This window comes from Carettochelys insculpta, chromosome 1 (assembly GCF_033958435.1).
Source record: "Carettochelys insculpta isolate YL-2023 chromosome 1, ASM3395843v1, whole genome shotgun sequence".
Classification (NCBI taxonomy): domain Eukaryota; kingdom Metazoa; phylum Chordata; order Testudines; family Carettochelyidae; genus Carettochelys; species Carettochelys insculpta.
Window position 1 is genome coordinate 116,127,851 of NC_134137.1, and position 25,060 is coordinate 116,152,910.

At 42.5% G+C, this 25,060-nt stretch overlaps 1 protein-coding gene across 1 annotated transcript in view; it reads left to right on the plus strand.

Moving 5' to 3' along the window:
- The window catches only part of MYO16 (myosin XVI), a 622,320-nt gene that overhangs the window by 137,235 nt on the left and 460,025 nt on the right, over nt 1-25,060 (plus strand). The window contains exon 2 of the mRNA XM_074983196.1: nt 13,122-13,385. Within this exon, the coding sequence (XP_074839297.1) occupies nt 13,160-13,385 (226 nt within the window). The 5' untranslated portion in view covers nt 13,122-13,159. The remainder of the gene's footprint in view (nt 1-13,121; nt 13,386-25,060) is intronic.

Here is a 25,060-nt window from a genome sequence, read left to right on the forward strand (position 1 = left end):
GGGGTGTGCTAAAGAGGGTGGAGAGAAACTGTTCTCAGTGGTGACAGATGCAGAACGAGGAGCAATGGTATGAAGTTACAGAAAGAGAGGAGGAGGTTGGATATTAGGAAAAACTACTTCATCAGGAGGATGGTGAAGCACTGGAATGCGTTGCTTAGAGAGGTGGTGGATTCTCCATCCTTTATGTCCTGGCTTGACATAGCCAGGGCTGGGGTGACTTAGTTGGGGTTGATCCTGCTTGAAGCAGGGGGCTGGATTCGATGACCTCTTGAAGTCCCTTCCAGCTCTGTGATTCTATCATTTTCTCACACCCATCTTAAGCATTTAGCTAGCCACATTTTGGGTGTACGTTGGAAATATTATATTGCCGCAAATTTATTGCAATATAGATTTTTTTAGATTTAGTTGTTTTTTAAATTAATGATGAACTATTGTTGATATTACACTGAAATCAATGGGAGTTGCAAGGGTGTGATCCCTCTGAACGTTAGACCATGTTCATTTAGTTGCTTAGATATAAATTTATGTGCTTAATTTTAGGCTCTTGAATTTGAAAATTGACCCATATATTTTGGATGAACTTGATAGACTCCCTATTTTTAAGTTGCCCAACACTTGCCAAAATATAGATTCTTGTCACATTCTTTTTTTGAAGCTTTCCTACATCTATTGTTAGCAACACACCTGGGACTCTGCTCAGAGGGTTACCCCTCAGGCTGTGAAAGCACCTTGTCCTTGTTCAGTGAAATTCATTTGGCATTTACTGAGACTTAAACTGTCAAAATCACATTTTTTTCTTCTCTCGCTGCCTTTCTGAGGAAAATTGTGTCAGCCTGCCAAAATGTTAATGAGAAGAAAGCCTTTTGTAGCTGGGGTCTCGGCATTGCCAAATCATCAACACAAACTGTATTAAAACACCTGGACATTTCCTGAGCAGCTGTAGCAGTGGCAGGGCCAGCATATAACCCCTATGTGCATGTACCATGTGGGGCAAGAAAAGAGCTACCTCATATTTAGCTCACCAGTCCAACTGCCATCCCAACCAGCTACTATATAAAAATTCTTCCTGTACACTCCCAATCACACCATGGACTCCATGCATGGCCCCAGTGGTCAGTAACATTCTCTGGAGACACCACATGCAATAGGAGTTCCCCTAGCTTCCAGGATTGGGGAGGGAATCATTTTTCCTTAACAGTCTATCCCTTAATTGTACACTAAAAATTAAGAGGTCTCCTATGGCATGTGTAAGCCCCTCCTTCTCGATAATCTGTTCCAATGTGTATTTAGCTTAGGTGTTCTATGGTTACCTTCCCCACATATGAAGAAGAGCTCTGGGAAGCTTGCAAGCTAATTCATTCCAGAAACTGTTGTTATTCCAATAAAATATACAAAGTTTATGTGCCAGATGACGATGTGACCAGGACTTCAACAAGCTTCAAAAGAGGGCTAGAAAAATTCGTGGAGAAAAAGTCCATTAATACTTATTAGCCAGGGTGGGTAGGAAATGTGTCCCTAGTCTCCATCTGTCAGAGGCTAGAAATGGGTAACAGGAGGGATTGCTTGATGAATACCTGTTCTGTTCACTCCCTCTGTGGCATCTGGCTTTGGCCATTGTTGGAAGACAAGATACTGGGATAGATGGACATTTGGCTGGATCCAATATGGCCATTCTTATATTCTTAACTAATCTACTTGTTTTCCTCAAATCATGGCACCAACACAGTTACTACAAATAATATAAAAGAAAGTCACCTTTATCTAACCAACAGCTGTACCCACTTCTATTCTCATGTCAAAGTCACAGTGGGTAGATTTATTAAGAGGAATTTTCTATTGCTAATTGGCTATGAATTGTGAATTTCAAAATGTGCAGCTATAATAGAGGATCACAAAATAATGCATGCAATAAAGAACAATCAGTGATAAAGCAACACTTTGGCTGTATCTACACTTGCCCCCAACTTCAAAGGGAGCATGGTAATCAGGGCCATGGGAGATTACTAATGAAGTACTGCGGTGAATACTGAGGCTAATTTTCCCCCACTGCAACTTCAAAGTGGCAAACTTTGAAGTGCTGGCATTTGTGCAGCCCATGCTACTTTGAAGTCCCTTTACTCCTCAAATTCTGAAAGGTTGGAGTAAATTTTGAGGAATAAAGGGACTTTGAAGTAGCGCAGGCACTTCTAAGTGCCCATGGCTACTTGCATGCCTGCATTTCGAAGTTTGCTGCTTTGAAGTTGCTGCAGGGGAAAATTAGCCTAAAGAAGTGCTGCTTATTCACTGCAGCACTTTATTAGTAATCTCCCATTGCCCTGGTTAGCATGCCCCCTTCAAAGTTGGGGGCAAGTGTAGATACAGCCTTTGTGAATTATACCTTTCTGAGCTGTACTCTGCTAGAGTACATAGGTTAACACAAGCATATTAAGCTTAGGGTCTACAGTTGTTAAAGAATAATTGCACCTATAAGCCTTATTTAATAATTATTGTGTTATCCTTATACAATCTACACTTTTTTCTGTGTATATTTAACATTATACAAAGGATGATTCAATCCTCAAAGTTAAAATTACCTTTTTTTCCTTCTTTTGTATCTCCTACTGGGTATTGATTTCATGAATAATTGGCTTTTTCCAAAAATCTGCTTAGAATATTAATTAGATTCATTCCAAATAATAGGCATTCTTGGTATGTTAGACTACATTTTTTTCTGTTTAAAAGATAATATTTCTTAAAATGTTGTAAGATTTTGAAATATGAACATAGACCATTGTCAATTTCTATGTGAAGACTCCAGTCCTGACAAAATTTACCAACATGATTACCTGTTCTGCCATTAAAGGCTACGTCTACATGTGAAGCCAACATTGAAATAGCTTATTTCGATGTAGCAACATCGGAAAAACGTCTACACGTCCTCCAGGGCTGGCAACGTCAATGTTCAACTTCGACGTTGCGCGGCACCACATCGAAATAGGCGCTGCGAGGGTACGTCTACACGCCAAAGTAGCACACATCGAAATAAGGGTGCCAGGCACAGCTGCAGACAGGGTCACAGGGCGGACTCAACAGCAAGCCGCTCCCTTAAAGGGCCCCTCCCAGACACAGTTGCACTAAACAACACAAGATCCACAGAGCCGACAACTGGTTGCAGACCCTGTGCATGCAGCATGGATTCCCAGCTGCCGCAGCAGCAGCCAGAAGCCCTGGGCTAAGGGCTGCTGCCCACGGTGACCATAGAGCCCCGCAGGGGCTGGAGAGAGAGCATCTCTCAACCCCCCAGCTGATGGCCGCCATGGAGGACCCGGCAATTTCGACGTTGCGGGACGCGGATCGTCTACACGGTCCCTACTTCGACGTTAACGTCGAAGTAGGGTGCTATTCCGATCCCCTCATGAGGTTAGCGACTTCGACGTCTCGCCGCCTAACGTCGAAGTTAGTGCCGCTACTTAGAAGTAGCGTGCATGTGTAGACACAGCTAAAGAGACTAGTCCCCCTGACTTTAATAATAGAATAAAGAAAAACATGTCAGTGTTTGTAAGTTAGATGTTAAGCTTTCAATTGCTTTGGTACCCTTCAACATGCTGTTTTCTTATCTTGTGCCACAACAAAATTCAGATTCTTCGTACTGTAAGCAGAATTTCATTCCAAAGGTTTTTTATTGGGGGCGGGAGGAGAGGGGAAGGTTGGCAACTTTGCTATCTTATGCAGCAAAAAACATTATTTCCAGATCCAAGTAGAGTTTGTTTCTGTGCATCTCAGCTGCAAATTTGTGATATGAGGTGAAAATCTTGACGTAGAAGGTGCAAACACCAGCAGGAAACTGTTCTGTTGTTTTTGAGGACAAATCTGCAATGGATCTCTAGACCTGGAGATTGTGCACACCATTGAAAGCCGCAAAATTATCTTCTGAAGCTTATCTCCACAAAGGAGCAGGAACATAAAAGAGGAAATACATGCATGTGACTCACACAGGGAGGTCTGGTCAGTGGTTTTATGCAAAGTATAGAATTATTCAGAGCATGGCCCAAATCTGATAAAGAAATCAAACTAGCTTGCTTATTTTCTCTCTTCACTGCACCCTCCCATACCATATGCTATTCTTCTGTAAGCTACCCATGGCCCCACAACACCTACTGGGACTGAACAGTCCTTCCCTCAGCGTCTTAGAATGAGGATTTCATGGCACCATTTGTAGTGAGCAAATACTATTTACCCTGAAATTTCTTGTTTGTACATGATCATGCCAATAGGTTGTATTTCAAATTGGTACTTAGGCTTTGATGAGCAATTATTACAGCCTATATCAACAGCTTAATTGTAGTCATAATTACACTTTTCATAATGGTTTTATATTTCCTATGTCTCATGAATTAGTCCTATAATAAAGAATATAATTTCAATTGCATTAGAGTAACTGGATTTTTGTCCTATTCTAAATCCTAACAAACATGAAGAAATATATAATTTGGACCATTTCACTGTTCTTATTTCCATGTGATTCTTCCCTCTTACAGATTCAAAAGACACAAATATTACTTGCCTGATGGTACACATTGAAACCTATCCTGCACTCAAGTGACTTTAGCATAGTGCATCTGAGTAAATAAATCATACCTAGTAAACTTTACCAAAAGGATTTGATAGGAGGCAATATGGTGATGGCATTATTGATGTACAGTCTTCTAGAGATATTTTCTTACTTGATTATGGTCACAGGCAACAAATTACATAATCAGGTCTAAACTGAACTTATGTGAACTTCTCCATAAGGTGACTGTACTCCTGTGCTTCAAAATACTTCTGAAATCACCTCTCTGCTGTGATGCATAAATGACATCAGCCAATTAATGATGGATAGGGAGAGGAACAGGTGGCAGTAGTTAGCTCATTTTCTCTAGTTAAAATAACTGTGCGTGTATATGAAATGAAAATTTTATAGATGTGAATGTTTTCCTCTCTCCCACAGGTCTTTGTAGCTACGTCTACATGTGAGGCCTACATCGAAGTAGCCTATTTCGACGTGGAGACATTGAAATAGGCTATTTCGATGAATAACGTCTACACGTCCTCCAGGGCTGGCAACGTCGATGTTCAACATCGACGTTGTGCAGCACCACATCGAAATAGGCGCAGTGAGGGAACGTCTACACGCCAAAGTAGCACACATCGAAATAAGGGTGCCAGGCACAGCTGCAGACAGGATCACAGGGCGGACTCAACAGCAAGCCGCTCCCTTAAAGGGCCCCTCCCAGACACAGTTGCACTAAACAACACAAGATCCACAGAGCCGACAACTGGTTGCAGACCCTGTGCATGCAGCACGGATCCCCAGCTGCCGCAGCAGCAGCCAGAAGCCCTGGGCTAAGGGCTGCTGCACACGGTGACCATAGATCCCCGCAGGGGCTGGAGAGAGGGCGTCTCTCAACCCCTCAGCTGATGGCCGCCATGGAGGACCCCGCAATTTCGATGTTGCAGGACGTGCAACGACTACACGTTCCCTACTTCGACGTTGAACGTCGAAGTAGGGCGCTATTCCCATCCCCTCATGGGGTTAGCGACTTTGACATCTCGCCGCCTAACGTCGATGTTAACATTGATATAGCGCCCAACATGTGTAGCCGTGACGGGTGCTATTTCGAAGTTAGTGCCGCTACTTCGAAGTAGCGTGCACGTGTAGACACGGCTTGTGTGTTTCTACACTACAAATTAGGGATGTGATTCTCAGCTCAAATATAGTTACAGTAGCTCTTATCCTTTCTGCACTTCTAATTATAAGATCCTTTGCTTGGTTGTTTTGCATCCTCCTAGTTTGGTGTGGAGACTCAAAGGCCTTGTCTACAGTACAAAAATAACTTTGAAATTATTTGCTTACTTGGATGTACAACTTTGACGTAATAGACTTAGAAGTTGAGGTTCTACACACACCCAACTTCCAAGTTAAACTTCGAAGTAGGACACTACTCAATTCCTGGGAATGGAGTCAGGACTTTGAAGTTGGACTCCCTTACTTCAAAGTTAACTTCAAAGTAAGGGAAAATGTGTGTAGACTTTCTTCAGGCTACTTCAAAGTAGTGCCTAACTTCAAAGTTAACTTCAAAGTTAGTTCCGGGTGTAGATGCACACAAAGAGTTGCACAAGAGAAGCTTTTGTGGGACATGTTTGCTTTTTGCAAAAGTTTGCTCAAATTTGACTAAGTTATCACAATACAGGCAAAGTAGAGATTTCTTAAATCTTCCCGTACATTCATTGAAGATTCCAAAATGCAGTTTTGTTAGTGTGTGTTGACATCTGCTTTCCTCAGGCTGTTAAAAATGAAACTGTTGCTGCCCCAGATGTGAGAAATGAATAGTGGGCACACTTGCATTGTCACAGCTGGCTGCAGAAGAACTTATAGGGATGGCTCACGCTTTTCAACCCTTTGAACTGTAGCTTGGAAATGACAAGGGCATTGCAATTATCCATCCAGTCATCAATCTCTTGTGTAAAAGGAAGTGGAGTGGATGCCACCACTCTTGGATACTCTTGTCACTTGGCCATCTAAAAACAGAAGGGGATCAAAGAAAACTTCTAGATTTACTTACCTTACTTTCTAAAGGTTAGACAAACCACTCTGCCAATTTTTCTCTAAGTCTGATTTTCTTAAACAACGTTCCGTGGAACACTGGTGTTCCACGAACAACTCGCAGATGTGCAGCAAGCATTGGAAAAATAATTCAAAGTTTTACAATAAAAGTATATTTTCTGTTGTTAAAACCAGATACAATGTTACTACCTGACTGCTAAGATACCTGCTTAAATTACTTCATTTTGGTTTTGCTGTGTATATTACAGTTTGTTTATTTATCAGAGAGGTATCTGAGTTATTCTATATCTTCAAAAACAGCAAGAACTCCTGTTGCATCTGACAAAATGGGTCTTTGCCCACAAAAGCTTATGCTTCAAAATATCTGTTACTCTATAAGGTGCCACAGGACTTCTTGTTTGTTTGTTTATTTATTTATTTATGGTCTACCAACAAAGTTTTGTTTTGTTTTTTAGGAATTTTCATTGGTGTTCCACATAAAAATAGTATTGTTTGGTGTGCTATAGTCTCAAGAAGTTTAAGAAACACTGCTATAAGCCAACCAAAATGGTCTTCTCAGTTCATGATAAAAGCTATCTCTGCCACTTGCGAACCAAGATATGTATCCGGATTGGCATAAATTGTCATTGTTCAAGTGATGCAATAAAAATTTGACACTTTATATTAACTGAAGCCTTTCCCAGAATCTTCCTGTGAGATTTAATCAATAAGGGGGGAGGCACAGATCTAAATAATAAGCTATATTTCATTGTTGTATGTTCTGATTATTAGATACAAAGTAAGCCAGGTGACACCATTGAGCAATTCCAGTCCTAACTTTATTAAGAGCAAATCAGGAAACCCCTCCACATCCGTAATTCCCCAGAGGCCTCTTGAATTCCTCTCAGCAAAATAATCTGAAACTCAGTAAGAAAAAATACTTCTCTTACTCCATTTTGGGGCAGATTTGTCCCGGCAGAAGCAACCATCTAGTCCAAATTAGATAGATCTTGTAAATGAAGCAGAAACAAAATACACAATGATAAATCTTAAACTTGTATTTACTCAGAGGCAGTCATATTAACTGGTATATCACTCACCTGAAATAGTTCTTTGTCTCTTTTGATTGGCACTGGTGCATGATTTTCAGCACTGGTTTTCTTCCCTCTTGTCCCTTATTTCTCTTCTACTGCAGAGTAAGGTGGTCTCTACATTACAAGATAAAGTTGATTTTTTTTTAATAAATTCAATCTTTTAATCTCATTCTTATGATTTCTAATTTAAGTGTCCACAAAGCTTCTTGAAATTTGACCCACCATTTTTCCATGTCATGTTTCTGCATCCCCATTGCCCTGTGCAAGTTTGACAGCATGAGCAGTGCATTGTGGGTAACTATCCCACAGTGCCTTAGCCACAGTTGCTTGTGAGTGTTTCATGTTTGAATCCCAGAATGCAAAGCACCATCCCACAATTCAGAGCACCCAGTAACCATGTGAAAATGAACTGAAGTTTGCGCCATTTCCTGCGGTATTTTCTCAACCAGCGCAAGTATGCTTCCCCAAATGCTTCAACTCATAGCACACATCGTTTCGGCAACCACACTGGCCGTCGTGCAATTTTGCCTTCAATTACAAAGCTCAGAGATGGTTCAGTATCATGATGATGATGATGGTTTTGAAAAGCAAATCTCACAACTGTGGTCCAAGAACTCTCATCTTCTGGCTGCCCTGGATGCAGTGGTGACAGTGGAGTGGCAGTTTTGGACTCATGATACCAGCGTGCACTGGTGGGACCACATCATTTTGTAGTCCTTGGAAAGACCAGCAGTGGCTGCAGAACTTTCACATGCGCAAGTCCACTTTTATGGAACTTTTTGATGTCCTGGCTCCCGCCCTGAAGTGTAGCAACACAAGAATGAGGCTGGCTTTAATAGTTTAGATGCAAATGTCAGTTTGCAATGCCCGACAGCTACCAGTCAGTGGCAGATCAATTTGTGGTGGGCAGATCTACAGTGGTGGCTGTGGTGATGCAGGTGGCCCATGAGATCTGTCAGTGTCTCCTCAGGAAGATTGTGACCCTGGGAGATGTACAGGCAATAGTGAATGGCTTTGTTGTCCAGGGGTTTTGTAACTGTGGTGCGGTAATAGCGGGCACACACATCCCCATAATGGCCCCAGATCACCTGGTCTCTGAGTATATAAACAGAAAGGGATACTTCTAGTGGCTTTGCAGGGGTTTGTAGATAACAAAGGTCATCTGACTGACATCAGCGTTGGATGATCTGGGAGGGTTCATGACACGTGCATCTTCCAAAATTCTGGGCTGTACAGAAAGCTCCTGGATGGGACTTTTTTCCACCATCAGAAAATCAAGATTGGTGATGTGGAGAAGCCTACTGTAATATTGGGTGACCCTGCTTACCCTCTGCTCCCTTGCTTTATGGATCCCTACAAAGGAGCCCTGGACCCCAGCGAGAAAAACTTCAGTCATGGACTCAGCAGATGCAAAATGGTGATTGAATTAACTTCTGGCCATTTAAAAGTGAGTTTCAGATGATTATTGACCGATTTGGGCCTTTCTGAAACTAATGTCTCCACTGTGATTACAGCATAAGTCATTTTGCACAACATTTGTGAATCCAGCAGGGAGACTTTCCCGTCCATCTGGAATTCAGAAGCTGAGGCTATAGGCAGGGCTTACTCTCAGCTGCCTACACAACCATCTACCAATAACCATGCTGAGGCAGCAGCAATAAGGGATGCTTTAAAACATAGTTTCGTGAATGGTCTGTAACACACATGCTACTGATGTATTTTTCTGTTGTAATGCCAATAAATCACACCATGTCTTAATGAATGAATGCTTTTTACTTGGTAGGAGGGGGTTAAGTTGCAGTAAATAGAATGCATGTAGAGGGCCTTCAGCCATCCACCAACCCACCTGGTTCCATCAGCTGTGTGTCTGCTGCCAACCTGGGAGTAGTGGTGGTTGGCTGTGACTTGAGCCTTCCCCCAGTCCCCACAATGATTTGTGTTCCCTACCACTCCTGCACACCACAAAATAACACTGAGCTCAGATGAATTATTTTATTTTGGAGAGGGGAGAGGTTTAAGCAGCAGGGGAAAGAAACATTGTCAAGGATGCTTGAATAGCCTTTTGCAGTGGCCCTTGGGACTAGAGTGGCAGCCTATCCTTGCCCTTCCTTCCCACGTTCAGGAACCGCAGCAATAATGGGGTGGTCAATCTCTCTTCAGGGGACTCTTGCCAGCAGGAATTGGATCCTGCAGTGCTGTGTTGGGAGTTCCTCTGCAGCTGCAGCAGGGAGCCCAGGACCTCTGTTTGCTCTGTAACAAGCTTTGCCACAGCCTCACTCTGCTTTCCCACTTGCTGTTGTTGGAAGTCAAGCATTCTCTGCTACAACTCAGCTTGACTCTGATGGCACTCAGCAGTGTCCTTCGTCAGCTTACTGCGTTCTGCTTCATTCCATTCCATGCACTGCAGGATAAGATCCTGCTGGCACCTTTTTCTCTTTCTGGACCTGTCTCGCACTCTGGGCATGGCAGCTGGAAAGTGAATGGGCCTCTGTGTCTACTGTTAGGGTAACTTTGTTTTTTGAAGGCTGCTAAAGTCTATTAAAGGTGGGATTCTAAGTGTGCATTTAACAATACATCATTTGCCATCACTTATCCAGCACATTTCTTTGTGGACATGGTAAGCTATAAGCAATTGTCTACTTTTTAAGGAAGGGAAGGCCTGCAATTCAGGGGAAGCCATCACCGTTGTCCTGGGGCGGGGAGAAATAATTTTGACCATTCCTGGAGCAGTCCTCCCAATAAGCAGGGAACACAGCACGTGATAAGAGGAGATAGTGGGGAAGGGTTTGATTACAGCCGCACAGATAGCTGTTCAGGAGGGATCCCTGTAAAGTAAAAATAAGTGCTTGGTAGAAAGGGACATGGAGGGTATGGGAGATGCCCAGCAGAGCCCAGCAGCTCTGTGGCATGGGGGATCCCTGTAAAGTAAAAAGAAATGCTGGGTGGAAAGGGATATGTGGGGGAAGAAGAGACGCCTAGCAGAGTCCAGCAACTGCGTGGCATGGGGGATACCTGTAAAGTAAAAAGAAATGCTGGATGGAAAGGGACACAAGGGCTTGGGGAGGCGGGGGGACACCCAGTAACTGCATGGCATGGGAAGTCCCTGAAAAGTAAAAAGAAATGCTGGGTGGCAAGGGACATGGGAGGGGAGATGCCCCACAGAGTCTGCAAACTGCATTGGAGGGGGTGGGGAATGGAGGGCTCACCAGCTGCTGCAGGGAATGTAAAGGGGGCAGGAAGCATCGTTTTAAAAAAAAAAAAAAAGTGGAAATTTCCATGCTCCTGTAGGTTGCCAAAGAAGCCCTCACCCTCCTAAAAGTAACAGATATGGACAAAGAAGACCTGCTCACTCTGTGTGACCACAAGCCTGGAAAATTTGCTAAAATGCTGTGTGGTGCCATGACACCAGATTGCTATCTGGTTGCCTGGTGTGACCAGGTGTGCTACCGTGGAAGCTGGAATAAGTCAGACCTGCCCCTGAACCTCGTGAAAATACACAGGAGTGCCTGGATGAGGCATTTGAGGAGATCTCCAAAAAAGGAGAAGTGCTCCATCCCAAGAAATATTAACATTCTTGTCTGAGGGGCACAGAACCATAGCAAACCTGTACCCATACACAACCCTTTACCTATACCCACCCACAACCCGCTTCTAGCATGCAGAATAAATACTCACCTGAATGGCTTGGTCCAGGGGGCTCAGGGACTGGCATGGAGGGGACTGGTTTCAGGTCTATTGTGAAGAGCTCCAGGGTGTTGGGAAGAATTTCTTCAGTCCCCTGCTCATTGCCTCCTTCCTCCTCTCCATTGGCCCCTTTCTGTGGGACACCCTGCTCCTCTCAGCATATCTTAAACTCAGACCAGGGCCTCCTCAAGTGTTGTAATGGTGGGGTTGCTCCCCATAAGCAAGTGGAGCTGTTCATAATAGCGGCAGGTCTGTTTAACTCTCCCTGACCACTGTTAGGCTTCCCAGACTTTTTGATAGACCTGTTGGAGTTCTTTCACCTTCACTCAGCGTTGCATTGATTGCCGGGAGAAACCTCTGGTGGTCATCTTGAGTGACATCTGCTCATAGCTTGCTGCATTTCTCATAGCCACCCACAGTCTCTTCACCACCAATTGGTTTCCCCAAATCACACGAAGATCCAGAATGTCCTGGTGGGTCCATGCTGGGGCTGTCTTGCGACCCTGCAGATCTCTGACCTGAGTGCTCATTATTGCAGGAGATGGCTAACAGTGCAATTGCTACTGATGTGTTGTGATGGCTACCAGTGCAGTGCGATATGATGGGCAAAGGAATTTTTTCATTATGGGTGCCCTTTATATTTGCGGGCCTGGGTGCTGCTGAATTCAAATTCAAGTTCTAATTCAACCAGAAACTCACGAGCTTCTTGTGCCCTCCTTCCTGCACACCTGGTTGGAGAGCAGCAGAGAAGGAAGCAGCCATATGTTGGGGGGGCAGTGGGGGGAAGGGTGTCACCACATAGCTTTGTGGGATTTGTACAAGGCACTTCTGGAGGATAATAAATTTGAATTAAAGACATGGCACTTCCACACTGACCTTTATTTGAAATTTAAAATTGACACTATACCCATCCCATAATATCAACATTTTGTTATCTGTATTAGGGCTCAATAAATCAAGCTAACAATATTTACAGTGAAGACAGTTAGTTATGTTTGAATATTGAGCTAACTCCTTTAAATTTGACTTTATCTCATAGTGTAGAGACAGACAAAGTTTAAGTTTGAGTATGAAATGTCTGATGCTCGGCAAGTGAAAAACTGAGGCAAATGAGTAGTAATTCTTTTGAAAATTTCTGCTGCTTGTTTCTGACTTTGTTTGCATTTTCCTTCTGCCTGAATAATTAAATAAATATTTCAAATGTTCATGAAGATTTCAGCTTCCCAAATGGTGCTGATTCCCACCTGTCTGCTCATGCAGCTTTATTTTATTCTTTGTGTCTTCTGATATTTAGCTGCTCGAATCGCACTGTCATGTCATTCCATTTTAATTAGTATTACCACAAACTTGAATGAGCAAACACTCCACCAATAAGAGTGTTTAAAATGCTTCTTGTATTCTCAGTTTTACTGTCACATTATGCACCGGGGTTGGTTGTTTTATTTGTAAGCAAATGGTAACTGCTTACATTTTAATTATATATTTTCATCCCTCTCGCATATTTAAAATCTCCCACTTCTTTCTATTAATTTGTGTTTATGCTTTTTCAATGAAGATTAAAAGTAAAAATACTTTTAACTTGGAATTAATTACATGTTTCCAAGAACTAATGATAGTACAATACATGCTTTCCAAATAGCATTAGTCAATTTTTGAAGCTTACATAATATATACTTCTCAAGAGTTAAATAGAAACCAAGAAGGCAGGGGACGATTATATTAAATATTGAAAGCGGAGTGTTATCTTACCTTAATTTGTTTATTTCTCATTTCTTTAGGCTGTTTCCAGCTATGTAATGTTTTTCGAACACAAGACATGGAAATTGACCAGTGTTTGCTGGAGTCCCTCCCTTTAGGCCAACGTCAGCGGTTGGTGAAGCGTATGCGGTGTGATCAAATAAAAGCATATTATGAAAGAGAAAAAGGTTTTCAGAAACGGGAAGGACAGGTGAAAAAATTGAAACATGGAAAGCATCGCCGAGTTCATTTCAACCTTGCTGATATGATACAGGATGCAATCATACATCATAATGACAGAGAAGGTACCACAGACATTTAGCATTTAATCTCATGGCTTACCCCTTTTGTGTGGCTAAAAGTTTGAGTTGCAACTATTTTGTGTCTTGGGGCATGTTCTCAGACTTCATCTTAGACACTAGCTATTTATAGCTTGCATGTACTATTTGTCTTGCAATTAACATGCAGTAGATTAGACAAATGTGTGTTATATAATATAAAATCGATTATGCATATAATTTGTGTCCTTGATGAAAGCTAATAGTGCTTTGGAGGCCTTAGGATTTCACTGTAGGATGAATGCATTTAGCGTCAAAGATGTTTAGGCCAGAAGGGACCATTTTAATCATATAGTCTGACTTACTGCATCCATAGAATTGCACCCGGGTGTGTAGTGAGGCTTTAAAAATATTTTCTCTGTATTTTAAAGAAAGCACTGAAAAAAATAAGCTTCCTTCAAAGACATGGCTCTGGCTGGGGGTGGGGGTAGGGCAAAGAAAATGTCATTAGGGATTTGTGATTCTTAAGAGTATGGGCCTTAGCTGTAGTGCTTAATGTACCCTGATCCCAAAGTGACGGTGCTGACTGTTTTGTGACGTGACACTGTTTAGGTACAGTGACTTGGTTTTATGACACATTGACATTAAAACATTTGCTCTGTCTACTTCTGGATCCACTGAATTGGTCATATGGTATAAACTTCTGGCAGCAAAATTGCTCAGATCCTGAGTAGAGTTTGAGTACTTTGTACAGCTGGAGTGTGTGCCTGACTGTGTGTAGGCACACATGTGTAAGTCAGAAACATGGACGTCAGGGAGAAGGGTCAGAATTGGCAGGGGTTGGGGGCATGGGCATAAGAGGGAAAAGGGAGACCCAAGAGGGGAAAGCAAATCAGCATTGTACATGTCTGTAAACTAATGCAAAATTATGGGAAATAAGCAGGAGGAACTAGAAATCCTAGGAAACAATTACAGCTATGGCATACTTGGCATCATGCAGGATGGGTAGAATAGGTCACATGACTGGAAAGTTAGTATAGAAGAGTATACCTTGCTCAAGAAGCAGAGGTGCTCAAAAAAGGGAGAACGTGTTGCCTTCTATATCAAATATATGCTTGAACTGAGGTTGAGATTGAAACTGGAGGCAGATTTGTTGAAAGTATCTGGGTAGAGATTAAAAGGGGTAAAAAGAAAGACTGATGTCATGGTAGAGGCCTACTATATAGCACATGCCCAGGAAAAAAAGGATTTTTTTGTTCTTAACAAATAATAAAATCATCCCAACCACACAAGTTGTAGGAGATGGGGGACTTCAACTACCCAGGCATCAGTTGAGAAGATAATACAGCATGGCACAGGATATTCAACAAGTTCTTTCAAAGTACTAGAGACTTTTTTTTTTCTTTTTTAAATTCAGAAGGTGGAGAAAGCAATAAGGGAGAGACTTTTCTACATTTGATTTTTGTGAATGTGGAGGCACTAGTTGAGAATTTTGGAGGTGGAAGGCAGCTTGGGTGAAAGTTATGAAATTATAGAGTTCATTGTACAAAGGAATGGTAGGTGGTAGACTAGCAAAATAAAGACAACGGATTTCAAGAAGGCAGACTTAAGTAAACTCAGAGAATTGGTAGGTAAGAGCCAATGGGAGATAAGTCTTGAGGGGAAAAGAGTTCAAGAGAGTTGTCAGAGAAACATTATTTCCACTGTGTAGGAAAGAAGTATGGTGACAGACTATTCGCTAGAAGATCTTCAGTTCTCAAGAGCCCTATAAAAGGTGGACACTAAATCATGTTACAAGGGATGAATATTAACAGTACCATAAGCATATAGGGAGCAAGTTATAAAGGCCTAAACCCAAAACAAGATTAAATTAGCTGGAGACATAAAGGGTCCTTAGACAACTGTCTACGAATAGATTAGAAACAAGAAGAAGATGTAATGGGAAATACAAAGTACTACATTTAAAAGGCATAATCAATTTGATACTTGTAAATGGTAAATTACTTTTTAGGAAGGAATACAGAGGAAATGAATCTGATGCTCATAGAGGATCATAAGCTAACTATGAGTCAGCAGTGTGACACTGTTGCAAAAAAACCAAACAGCATGCTGGTACATATTAACAGCAATATTGTAAACCAAACACGAGAAGCAGTTCTTCTGCTGTACTTCACACTGATAAGAACTCAGATGGAATATTGTGTCCAGTTCCAAGCATCGCATTTCAGGAAAGATGTAGACAAATTGGAGAACTTCCAGAGAGAGCAATAACAATCATAAAGGTAGACCTTTACAACATTCTTTGGAGAAGTATTGAAAAAAATTGAGATGGGTTAGTCTGGAGAAAAGAAGACTGAGTGGGGTCATAACAGTTTTTAAGTATATAAAAGGTTGTTACAAGGAGAAGGGAGAAAATTGTTCATGTTAACCTCTGATAACATGGCAAGAAACAATGAGCTCAAATTGCAGCAAGGTTAAGTATCGTGTTGGACACAGAAGAAACTTCCTAACTGACAGGTTAATTGAGCACGGGAACAAATTGCCTAGGGAGGTTGTGGGATGTCCATCAATGGATGTTTATAAGAATAGTTTAGACAAACATCTCTTCTTCTATTATGTAATCCTGCTTTGAGTGCAGGGCACCACATTAGGTGACCTCTCTTCCAGGCTTGCACTGCTATGTAGACACGGGTAGCTTTAAGCTCAGTACTTGTGCTTACCTGATACTTGTCAAGTCGCCAGTGCAACTGATAGCATTCTGAGGGCTGCTCAAAATTGTTCTTAAATCCACATGCCTTACAGGATGGTCGCTTTTGGCAGAGGAGGATTTCTGAACTTCAAGAACCCTGACAGTCCCTGGAACTGGTAGCTGGGAGTAGGTATATAAGAGGAGCTGCTTTTGTGACACTCGCAGCTCCCACGTAAAATTATACAGGGGGAACATCTCATCATGCGGGAAATCTACCTTTGGTTGACAGGGATCACCACAGTGGTATAAAACTGCTCTACGGCAGGATCTGACCAATGGAACATGACAATTTTTCATATTAGCCATCTCCACCCTTTCAAGTTGGGCCTTATTGTACGACACGTCACTACGGTCTGTTGGACAGATCTGAATTCTCTCCTCCCACTTTCTTCTATCCAGATACTTTCCCTCATCCCAAGTGATGATGTCTGTTTGCTATTGTTTGAGAGAATCAGGCTATGTATTTTTATTTATAAACAGACAGAGCTAGGGATAGTCACTCCTGTAACTGCTTTTTACGGGTTTTAGGAATTTATCCAATTCCTCCATTCAGTCCCCTAGCAGAGATCTCTGTGATTTAAAAATTAACATCCTCACCACTCCCCATCTTCCCACAGCTCCTTCGCACCAAAACCAGGTAGAACAGTAGATGTGCTTTGCAGAACGCCCTAAAGGTCAGACACTTCAGGCTGTTTAATGCTTATACTGAACGTATGAGCAAATACCGTTCACTCAGACCGCGTCTACACTAGCCCCCTCCTTTTGGAAGGGGCATGGTAATGAATGAGTTAGGAAGATGCTAATGAGGCGCTGCCGTGAATAAGCAGCACCTCATTAGCATAATGGCAGCTGCACGTGATTCAAAATTGCCGCTTGCAAATTGAATGCTACCTATGTGGATGGGGGCCTTTCAAAAGGATCCCTGGACATTGAAAGCTCCTTCTTCCTAAAACCAAATAGGAAGAAGGGGCTTTCAAAGTCCAGGGGGTCCTTTCAAAAGGCCCCTGTCTACGCGGGCGGCATGAGATTCAAAAGCAGCACTAATAAGGCACTGCATATTCATAGAAGCACCTCATTAGCATCTTCCCAATTTGCTATTACCATGCCACTTCCGAAAGGCAGGGGCCAGTGTAGATGTAGCCTCAGTGAGGAAAAAGCAATCTCCACTGGTCTCTGGAAAAGCTGAACCCGGTGCACAACAGAAAATCCAGCTGCCACGGGAAAGGAACAGCAGCAACATACTAAAAACCATGAGGCAGGGAAGCAGAGGGTAGCTTAAAAATATGCACCACTATGGTAATCTGCACACGAGAGGGGCTGTTAAGTCTCTAGCTGCAAGGACCTGTTGTAGCCTGCAAACAGACCCATTAGACCTCAGAGGAAGGTCTAGGCATCCTGGCTCATCCGAGTCTCAGTACTTCACCCCCACATAAGGTGGCCAAGAAGTAAAAAAAGGAATGACACTGCTCCCTGAGCCAGCCCATTATCCAGTAGTGTATATTGCCCAGAAAATACAGACATAGGTGACCTGTAGTAGGACTCATGAGGTGTACTGCCATCCTATGCTCCCACCAAAATTTTAATTGCCATATGGGGTGTTCTCACATGCTGCCCCGCTCCTTTGCATGGCCCTCCCTACATCTCTTCCCCTGCAGGCATCAGGGGAATCCCTGCAAACGCTGCTCTTTGGGTACTGTGGTATCTGTCAAACTATGCTTTTTTAAAAAACGTGACCCAGAACATCTCAGAGCAAAATCGCTGAGAGAGAGGGGTGTGTGTGTGTGTGTGTGTGTGTGTGTGTGTGTGTGTGTGTTCATTTATTTTACCTGAGGCCAATAATTCAAGACATACGAGCTACATCTACACTAGCCCAAATCTTCGAAATGACCATGCAAATGACCATTTCAAAGATTACTAACGAGGCACTAAAATGCATATTCAGTGCTTCATTAGCATGCCACCAGCTGCGGCTCTTCAAAATTGCCGCTTTTTGCTGCTGCGTGGCTCATCCTGATAGGGGTCCTTTTCATAAGGAGCCCATCAACTTCAAAATCCCCTTATTCCTGATAGGAATAAGGGGATTTCGAAGTTCCCGGGGTCCTTTGCATGGCTATTTTGAAGATTTGGGCTAGTGTAGATAAGTCAGTATGTTTCTTACTTTTCCCTCAACAAGCCAAGTATTCATTCTACATTTAGATTCTGTTACTTTAGAAAGCTGTAAGGTCCAGGATCTGCAAATGCATGCCACACATAAACACACTTTTCTGAAGTGAGGTGGGGGGTAGCTGTTCTTGTCTACACTCACATTCTTCATGTGGATAATCTGGTTCCCCGTTGCCTCTCATTGGGATTGGAGGGAAATACCTATATTGATTTTGGCCCAGTCTTCTACTGAATCCTGCTGCTGTGAGAGTGGCTGTTTCCCTAGTTCTGAGATCTGATATTCCCCAGAGTTCACTGCACTATTTGGGAATCACCTGAGCAGCTGTGGCAATGGCTACTTGCTTCTCTTTATGGCTTAAAACTTCATCCAGAATCCTTAAACACTGTGTGACTGTCTCTGAACCTTTTTAAACACATGAGTGCTGGGTTTTCATGTTGGTAAGGAAACCCAAGACTAGCTTGGTTGGAGTTTGGGTTTCATTATGAAAAGTTCACACAGCATTAATATTTTAAATTGAACAGAAAGACATAAAATGAATGCAGTTCATGGAAGAACAACAAAAACAGTTAGGAGGGTGGAGGGACAGGGATGAGATGGGAGCATAGTAATGTGAACCCTTACCTAGTCTAACTGATTTTACCCTGTGTGACCCCAGCTGTTGAGTTTTTCTCTGGAGCTTCCTTCACCTGCGTCTTCAGCCTCTGTATTAGCCATCATTTTCGAGGTTCTCATTGGTTCTACCCACCTCACATAGGCTGTGTCTACACTAGGGGAAAACTTCGAAATGGCCATGCTAATGTCCAAATCAGAGAATACTAATGGGGCACTGAAATGAATATTCAGTGCCTCATTAGCATGCCACCGGCCGCGGCACTTCGAAAGTGCCGTGTTTCGCTCACGCGCAGCTCGTCTACATGGGGTCCTGACCCTGAAAACATCGAGATCCCTTATTAGGATTGCGAGGAACCAAAGTAGGCTGGCCTGGAGCTCCTCTGTCCAAGGCCAGTTCCAGCTGGCCCCAGGGCTTCTGGCTTTGGCTGCAAGGGCCCACAGTGAGGGTGGAAGGGCTGGAGCCAAGAGTTATCCTTCCCAAAGGCAGGGATCCATCTGTCACCCATGTTTTTAGCGTGGTTTTGTAAAGCCACCTGGCTTTTAAATTACTAGATTTTAATGCCAGAAAGGACCATCATGATCAGGGCTGTCTGTAGGTGCTGGGACTGCCTCCTCTCCTCCAGTGTCCCACACTTCTTGCCCTACCCTTCCATCTCTCTGCCCCCACCCTGGCCCCTGACCTCCTCCCTGACCAACCAGGCCAGGGATTCCCTGGGGCAGGGCATGGAAAGGAGACTGTCAGTATGACCTATGAGAACACAAAGATAAAAATGAAGAGTTAGAATAAATCGAATAAAAATCAATATTTCATATCTGACCATTTGCCCGTTAACTTTAACGAGCACCTCCAATTCTGCCTTCCTGCCACTGTGCAATGTGATGTATATCCATAAACCAGCAGCATTCACATCTCCAATCATAGAGTTCATAGACTCTGAGCCAAGTAGGGAACTTTGTGATCATCTAATCTGACATCCTGTGTAACACAAGTGTGAGAACTTCTCCAAAATAATTCCCAGATCATAGCTTTTAGAATAAGCATCCAATTTCAATAAGCTGTTCCCCTGGTTAATTACTCTCACTTTTAAATTTACACCCTATGTCCAGTCTGAATTTATATCCTTTCAACTTCCCTGTTATTGGATCATATTTTATTTTTCTCTGCTGGACTACAGAGCATATTGCTGATTAATTGTTCCCAATATAGGTACTTACAGTCTGTAATCAAGTCATCCCTGAACTATATAAATTTATCTACATGAGTCTTTCACTAAAAGGCATATTTTCTAAACCTTGAATGAGTCTCATGGCTTTTCTCTAAACCAACCCCAATTTATCAAGATGCTTCTTGAACTGTGTATACCAGAATTGGACATAGTATACCTGCACTGTGCACACCAGTGCCAAATACTGACATAAAATCATCTCCTTAGTCCTACTTGAAAATCTCCTGTTCTTGCATCAAACAATTGCAATAACCCTTTGGCCACAGTGTTCCATTTGAAGCTCTCATTCATCTGATTATCCATCTCCATTGGAAGCTCTCAGTCAGCTGATTATTCATCTGTTCACCCCCACTGCCCTCCAGGCCCAGTGGTTTTCAGACTCACTGCTTCCCAGGATTAAGCCCCGATCCCATGAATATGCCTATGTTCTTTGTTCTTACATTTACTTTTAGCCATTTTAAATTACATGTTGTTTGCTTGCCCTGGATCTTGAAAAAAGTTTTTTTTTTATGTCCTCTGAAAGCAGAGTGACCACATCTGTACTTTTGTAATGCAAGAGTAAGTGAAAGGAGGAAACCAGATCTTCATGCACCTGGTTATTGGACTCTTGTGCAATCTTTTTCCCTTGGAATTTCCTACTGGTTTCCAAAAACACTTTTTAATGGATTAATACAGACAAGTATCTCATCACTTTAATACAGGGGTCAGCAAGCCCTGCATGACATATGAGCTGATTTTCTTCAGCACGTGAGGCAGGAGATCAGCCCTGTCCCATCTCCCCCCTGCAGCTTGGACTTTGCCCAAAGACGTACCACCTGTGGATTAACAAAAGACCAGCTAATGCTACCAACCACTCCCGTCCCCAACACTTGTTCCTTTCATGGTGTGAGGGAGACCCTAGCATGTGTGTACCTTGAGTGCACCAGTTTACAGCCCCTCTTCCAGCTCCTCCAGAACCTCTTGTTGAGGTTCTGGCTGCACTTCTCCCCCCACCTCCTGATCCTCTCACACCCCATCCGTGGCCCCACAAGGTTGCCATTTACAGGATGAGGGCGAGGAGGCTGGCTGAGGGGGGGCTGAAACTGTGGGGGCCTGCTTTCGTTCCTGGCATCCAGGCAGAGTTCCTCTGAACAGTGTCCACTGGCTCCCCCGATGCCTTTGAGAAGCAGTGGGCACTGTCCAGGGCTCTCTGCTCAGTGTCCCCTTCTGGATCCCTTGTTTGTCCCTATGACCTCCATGTCTGTCCCTCTTTTTCTTTTTTGTTGTCCCCTGAATTTGTCGGGGGTCCTGTGTCGAGTGGATCCACCCTGCAGGCAGGATCTTGTAGCTCTGGGCAGGCTTGCGCCCACATTCTCAATCTCCAGTAGGCCCAGACAACTGCAGTTAACTGGTTAGGGTCTGTCACACCAGCAAGAGCTGGTGTGTTAGAGGGATTTTGAGGGGTGTCTTGAGCTCCTTATACTTCTCTTGCTTATATCTTGTTCCCCAATAGCAATGCCAAATGCAAAACAGACAAGGAGGAACTAACACGCCAATATTATCATAATCTTCCTCTTTCCCGTCACTTCAATTGAAAGAATGTTTTCTCAACACACAGAGGCGTATCCTTAACTTAGTGTGAAAAAAAACAAACACAAACGACTTATCTGTTAAAGCCCTTTGCTCATAAAGTTGACACGGACTACCTACCTACTATCACAATGTAAAACATCTATTGCTGTGATCCAGATGTGAATACATAGACTACATAACATAATAAATAGACCATTGTTTTTCTTGATAATTGCTATTCTCAGCCATTATAGGAAGCAGGTTATAACAGCAGAGGAACTGATACTGATAATAATTCAGTGAATGAATCAGGAAGAATGGATAAGCTAGCTTGATTGTTAATATCAATTGCTTTTGGACTTTGAAGTGAAGTGGTCAGTCATTAAGGTGATATTTGACAAATATTTTAGTTGTACCCATTTAGACATATAAGCCTCATGCAAACAGTTGAAGTTAAAATTCAGCTAGGTAGCCAGAGCCTGCACATCACCTTTTTTTCTTTTGCTGCCGATAATATTACAGTATTGTGTATGTGACCTTGAAATAGTAGGTACTGTGATTTTGCGCAAGAAACAATGAATGGTTACAGCAGGTAATTTCTCATGCTGTACACTCTTTGGGGTTTTGATTAAGTTCAGGCTCAAAAGGCAAACACAACAACTTAGTGACTTAATGCTGCAGCCAAAGTCTGTGATACACGTTTTGCAAGCACAAACACTGCTGGTATATAGTGATAAGTTTTCAGATCTCAACATTTGCCCATAGAGAGTAGGAAAAATATGACTTGCAATTTTCCTAGAATCAGAAGCATCTGTTGAAGAAGTGAATTACACCACTGAGCTGGAATTCAATCGTATGGTGACACAAAGGAGGCTACATCTGGTGCCTTTGGCACACTGTAATGTATTTTAGCACAACAAGCCATATTCATCTCTGGTTTAACTCCATTAATGTCAGTGCATTTAGAAAAGAGATGGATTTGCCCAATTTGTGTACAGAAATATATATATATGGAGCGTCGGGACCAAACTCAAAGCAAACAGACTGCTACACACATCTGGTTACGGCAATTTTATGATATCAATATTATGTCGATTTTAGTGCTCCATAAATCGAGCTAATGGATTTACAGTGAAGAGAGGCACTTGGTAAAATCAGGCTAAATGCCTTAAAATTGATATTATCTCATAGTGTGGACACAGCCACCGAGAGCAAACTAATAAGATACCACCTGGGAGCCAAGTCCCTATGGCTGTGTATGTTGCTTACTTGGCTATTGGAGATCCTAGGATCATAGAACTGAAAGGAACTCAGAGAGACCATCAAGCCTTATTCCCTGTACTCATGGCAGGACAGAGTATTATCTAGAACATCCCTGACAAATGTTTGTCTAACGTGCTCTTAAATATCTCCAATAATGGAGATTCCACAACCTCCCTGGGCCATATATTTCAGTGCTTAACCACATGAATCTTGGGAAGTTTTTCCTAATGTCCAACCTAAACTTCTCTTGCTTCACTGTAGGACAGGTAGTTGTTTCTGATATTTTAATGTCACTGTTAATGGGTTCCACAAGGTGCTAGTTTTCTGTACAGAATGTACAACTAGATTCTTTCAGTCTCTAAAGTAAGGAGAACAAGAAGACTTAAAAGCAAAGTATTCACTGGAATGCTTAGTACTGTGAGTTTCCTCCATACTGTCTGTAGCACCTTTGGCAGCAAAATGGCTGCTGTTTTACCCAACAGGAATTATTCATAGAAAGGTATATAGCAATTGTCCATTCAGCACACAGTATCAATCTTACAGTGTATACATATTTAGTCAGACTTTCTAGTGCCTCAAGAAATCAGAGGTGCTTACAGATTTCATGAAAAAGAGGGAATATTCCAGTGCCAAATTAGTTCTTTCTCCCTGACACATATGAGTACAGTTTCTGCTTTAATCATTGAGAAGAAATTTAAAAAAAAAAGGTATGTTGAAAATTTGGAGGGCCAGATGACTACCTACCCACTGTTTAAAATTTGAAAAGTGCCTTTTTGGAAAATAATACTGTGGCATTCATGTATTCTCAAGTGCCCCTTCTGCCTTGATATCTCTTGTGACCATTTCAGGTGTCTCTAAAGCCAATTTTGAGGTTGGTACGTATATCAAAATATGTTACATTATTTAAAAGAAACTCAAATAGGCATCTGGGAAAGCAAATCACTACAGAAGCAAAGAACAGATTGCTTTTGATCTTGAAGATATTTGGAAGGTTTTGAGGGGAAATCTAATTTTCCAAAAATTATCCTTATAAAAACCTTCCAAATATCTTCAAGATCAAAAACAATCTGTTCTTTGCTTCTATAGTGACTGTGGTATTCATGTATGGGGTTAAGCTCAGAGGTGGACGTAACAGAGGTGATGTTGTAGTTGGTGTCTGTTATAGACCGCCAGATCAAGGAGATGAGATAGATGAGACTTTCTTCAGGCAGCTAAGTGAAGCTTCCAAATCACAGGCCCTGGTTCTCATGGGAGACTTTAATCATCTGGACATATGTTGGGAGACCAATACATCAGCACACAGACAATCCAGGAAGTTTTTGGAGAATGTTGGGGATAACTTCTTGGTACAAGTGCTGAAGGAACCAACCGGGGTTGTGTGCAACTTGACCTGCTGCTCACAAACAGGGAAGAACTAATAGAAGAAATAGAAGTGGGAGGGAACCTTGGCTGCAGCGACCATGAGATCATAGATGTCATGATCCGGACAAAAGTGAGAAAGGTGAGGAGTAACATACAGACCTTTGATTTCAGAAGAGCAGACTTTGACTCCCTGAGAGAATGGATGAGCAGGATCCCTTGGGGAAACGAAGATGAAGGGGAAAAGAGTTGAAGAGAACTGGCAGTATTTTAAAAAAGTCTTACTGAAGGCACAGGAACAAACCAACCCACTGCGTAGTAAGAAATGGAAACATGGTAGGCAACCAGCTTGGCTTAAAGGGAAATCCTTAGTCAGCTTAAATTAAAAAAGAATGCATACAAGAAATGGAAATGTAGACAGTTGACTAAGGAGGAGTATAAACATACGTCTGGAGAATGCTGGGCAGTTATCAGGAAAGCGAAAGCACAATTGGAACTGCAGCTGGCAAGGGATGTGAAGAGTAACAAGAAGGGTTTCTACAAGCATGTGAACAATAAACAGGTTATCAGAGAAGGTGTGGGGCCATTGCTGGATGAGGGAGGTGACCTAGTGACAGATGATGCAGGAAAAGCTGAAGTACTCAGTGCTATTTTGTCTCAGTCTTCACGGACAAAGTCAACTTCCAAATGACGGTTCTAGACAATGCAGTATGCAAAGGTGGGGAGCAGCTATCTGTGGGGAAGGAACAAGTTCTGAGCTATCTAGAAAAACTAGATG